This window comes from Microtus ochrogaster, chromosome 8, assembly GCF_000317375.1.
Source record: "Microtus ochrogaster isolate Prairie Vole_2 chromosome 8, MicOch1.0, whole genome shotgun sequence".
Taxonomy (NCBI): Eukaryota; Metazoa; Chordata; class Mammalia; order Rodentia; family Cricetidae; genus Microtus; species Microtus ochrogaster.
The window spans coordinates 16,064,669-16,069,024 of NC_022015.1; the positions used below are offsets into that span (position 1 = coordinate 16,064,669).

At 46.3% G+C, this 4,356-nt stretch overlaps 1 protein-coding gene across 1 annotated transcript in view; it reads right to left on the reverse strand.

Annotated features, from left to right (window-relative positions):
* Arhgap17 (Rho GTPase activating protein 17) overlaps positions 1-4,356 on the reverse strand; it is a 69,692-nt gene that overhangs the window by 4,786 nt on the left and 60,550 nt on the right. The window contains exons 8-9 of the mRNA XM_026781039.1: positions 4,102-4,170; positions 3,864-3,945 (exon numbers count right to left, since the gene is read on the reverse strand). Coding sequence (XP_026636840.1) covers positions 3,864-3,945; positions 4,102-4,170 — 151 coding nt within the window. The remainder of the gene's footprint in view (positions 1-3,863; positions 3,946-4,101; positions 4,171-4,356) is intronic.

Genomic DNA, 4,356 nt, shown 5'->3' on the forward strand with positions numbered 1-4,356 from the left:
TTTTTGGTTTTTCGAGACAGGGTTTCTCTGTGGATTTGGAGCCTGTCCTGGAACTAGCTCTTGTAGACCAGGCTGGTCTCGAACTCACAGAGATTCACCTGCCTCTGCCTCCCAAGTGCTAAAATCCCAACTTTTAAAAGAGCAAAATGTCTTTACTGAGAGTCATGAGTTCAATCACGAACCTTGAACAATCTCAAAAGGGAGTTAGGTAGGAGGTAACCAAGAGAACTGCAGCAGCATTTTTGTGGCTGTGTCTCCCGTCAGTCAGAATGCCCTGTGGTGAACGTCCTTGAAGCTGCTCATGGGTCATGACTGCTACACAGAACACTACTTCCCCACACACGTGCACCAACAAAGGCTCTGCATCTCTGCCCCTCAGTGAACTTGTCCAGACATCAGAAAAAGAACCATAAAAGGGAGATCCAACCCACCATGATTTGGGATAAAAAATGGCCATCTTTCCCCATAAATATACCACCTACCTCATAAATATTTATAAAAACTTTAAAACCAATGGCACAGGAGCCACTGTGCTGCCTCTTGCCTTTGGGGCAGCCCACTGCAATCTCTCTTTGGAGTGCCTGTCCTGCCAAATGAACTTCTGCTTAAGCTTTTCCTGTCTCTCCATTCTTCTTTGAGAAGACAAGAACTGCGACCTCCATATCACTGAGAGATGGCTACACTCCGTCCTCTCTTGGGATGCTGTAGTAAACACTAGCAGAGGATGGCTCACCACCCACTGTGGAGTGTCAGCAGCAGGGGGAACAAACGAGAACCTTCTGACCTAGGCACAATTCCAAAGGCAAGTTCCAGTTCAAGAGCTGGCCTTCAAACAACAGGCCTTCTTTGTGCCAAGTACTGCAGCAGGCACACAAAATTCTTAAGGACCCCCCACCCCCACCCCAACACACACTTTCACAGTAAGAGCAACTGAGCTATGAAGGACACATAAGACAGACACATAAACATGTAACAGCCATTAAACAGACAGGACATAATGCTAAGACGTGGCGATCAATGGTATAGACGAGGGTCACAAACGCAGTTGTTCGGCCAGGCTGGAGAGGCTCTGGCTGCAGCCACTCTGAGAGCTGGATGGAGGTCTCCACAGTGGAAAGCATGCTGTGCTGAGATCTTTGAAATATTGATGAGAAGCCTGAGGTCAGGACTGTTCAAAAGTGTCTGGTCTTTCAATGGTGGCAACTAATTTTTAAAATAAATTTGAATAAGCTATGGTTGTTTGCGACTTCTGGTATAGACCATCAATGTGACAGCAATTAAGAGACAAAGTACTCAGTGCTGGCTGCAGTGGTTAGAGAAGGCTCCTCAAAGGAAGTGAGTGAGGCAGGGCATCAAGAAGCAGACAAGCACACATAAGGGAGTTGGCTGGGAACAGCACTAAGGGACAAGGAAATGAAAGTGCAGGGGGCTGGTGGGACAGAAGGAAGGTGGAGCTCAGTGACAACTACCCAGAACCCAATCATAGGTAGGCAAGGGGATAGAATGATGGCTCTCAGGTTTCACAGTTGCAGAGTTTTGTGAAAAAGGCCAGTAAGAGAAGACAAGGAGGGAAAAACAGCTGAGCAGGAGGTCTTGGGTCAAAGGCAAAGGAGCACAGATCCAAGGGAACTAACTGATGCTCAGAGTGCAGTGGGGCAGGAGGGGGTTGTCAAGATGCAAAATGTCTAGAAAGAGAAAGCGGATGAGGGAGGAGAGGAAGAACAGAAGAATGGGAATGGGCCTCAGAAAAGGCTGACTGCTGGGTAGTACAGAATCAAAGACATACGGAATCCTAACCGGGAAGGAAGAATGAAATCAGGAAGAAGATGGCTGTGTCAAACACCAAGATTTGGGGGAAAGGTTGCTGTTCCTTGGGGAACTGTAATTTCCTTTAATGGTGGAGTGAGCACATAAACCAAACTGCAAAGGGTTATGGGTAGGAAGGTGGACAGCAAGGTGGATATTGGAGTTCTCCAGGTTTAGGGGCAGAAAGTTCCCACTGCGTAATTTTTTTTTTCTTTCTAAAGATAAGCTGAGTCTTTCTGAGAGAAGGCCACTGAAGAAAAGACGGGCCCAAAAGAAAGGTAGGTACAAAGGCAGGTAGAGGCGAGCGAGTGACCTGGGAAAGACAGAGCACGCTTCTTCACAGCGATGCCTGTCACAGTCCAGCCTTCCCTCTTCTGTCCTGAGCTCCCCTCTGCTCCCCTGACTTTCTGTATATTTCTCTGAGGAAGAACACTGAACAGAGAAATCCAGCCTTCTTGCTTATGTTAATATTCAACTCTTCCCAATAGAGTTTTCACCATTCAAAGGCCAGAATGACACCTACATCTTGTCCCATTTAGGGCCCAACCAGCAGTGGACATCAAACACATGCTCTCAACACTCTGAACTTGACAGCATTTGCTGCTGAGACTCTGTATATTGCCCAGGAACTGGGAAACCATGACTTAGGAAGCAAGGGCAGCCTGTCCTGAAAAGAATGGCCAGGTAATGAGACACACTGCACCGCAAACGGCATTGCTCCAGACCCTATGCTCGCAGTCAGGCTAGAGAAGCTCAGAGTCCACAGTGTAAAGCATCCACACAGAGTAACTAACTCATCAGGACTTCCTGAAACTTAGGCGAACAAATGGCATTCTCTAGGGGACCAGCCACACACACATTTGTGAACACCACACATTTGCCACACTCAGCACCTGGCCAGATACCCTTGCAGTACCAGCTCAATGGCTCCACAGGGGATGTACAGTCCGAATGTCAGCTCTCTGTAACTGTGAACTAACAAAGTCAACAACTGTAGACCAAAAGCCTCTGAAAAAGCTGTGGGCACAGGACACTAGCCTCATATGTGTATGACCGTTCGTTCTAGCCTAGGACTACAAGGGAAAAAGGAGAAAAGAAAGAAAGAAAAAGACGCTAGAAAAGGCTGATCTGAACCGAGTATGTAGGGACCTTCGTTTTCTTGTCATTATTTCTCAAACAATGCTATTTTTATGTAGCCCTGTATTATCATAATACACATTGCAAGTCATCTGGAAATTAAAAACTGTGTGGAGGGTGTTTGCAAACACTATGCTGCTTTACATAAGGGACTTGGGAGACTGGGACTTTTGTTCTAGAGAACCAGTTCCCTCATGGACACCAAGAGACAAATACAGAAACCCAAAGATAACAGAATCATTTCTGCCTCAACAACTGCCCACATATGCTGATAACTATTCTATAGTAAATCAGTGAGAAATAACAGCAAGAACTGAGATTGGGGGAGGCTTTACATACCCAACTTAAAACTACACGCTAGGGGAGAGTTCAACACACTGCTAGACAAAACAGTTACATGCTTCGGCAGAGCAGACAAAATATCAAAGCTGGTAAGAGAGCAAGAAATGGAAGAAAGAATCTTTCTACTGAAGGTTAGAAAGAGGCAGCCATGGCCTTGTGATTTGATTACAGTAACTGATGTGGCATCAAGGGCTGGCTTGTCAAATTCTTCCTTGAAAAATCTGGAATCCATTTTCTAAAGGGATGGACGCTCTCTGTGGAACAGACAAGCGCTGGAAAAGGATAATTAGATGGCAGAGGCTTGCAAACCTCTTCAAGGAGCAGAGGCTGCTTATCTTCAGTGGAAGGTGTTGGAAAGTGCAATGCTCCGTTAGTGTGTTAATTAGGGTTTGGAAGAAATTAGAGAATGCAGCAAGAATGAAATTATGCTGGGAAACGCTAGGCAGAGAGGCTCATCTCAAGGAAAGGCTAGGCAGAGAGGCTCATCTCAAGGAAAGGCATGCAGAGGCAGGGTGAAGAAGAACAGAGGCGGGGGGAGGGGCGAGAGGAGGCATCAGCGGACACACAGGTTACATTACCTTGATGGGCGCGCATTTCGGGAAGGGCCTTTTCTAAGACTGCTAATGCTTTTCTATGGTAATCTGCTTGGGCTTCTAATAACTGAGAACAGACCCACATTCAAAAACAAAAGTAACGTTAGCATTGGATGGACACAGACAAAATGGTTGAGCAAAACTGAAAATCAACTCTTTCCATAACGCTTAAGTCATTCAGTTTTTATAACATGTTAACATTTGGTCGAGGGAAGGTACTTACCGTTACAAAGAATCTGCCGTACTCTCCTTCTTTGGCCATGAAGTTGTACATATCTGCTGCTAGTTGATCCTGGGTAGAAGATGTGTCACTAACATCAGTAAAGAAACTGGCACCTGACAACAACCTCTGGGATTTCTTAGATTAAAGGGGACGTGAGCAGCCACAGGTGAAATGTCTACTGACCGAGTTACTGCACTGAGGCCTGATGGTGAGACGGCTCACCGAGAAGGCACCTGCCTCCCTAGAGACGGCTCA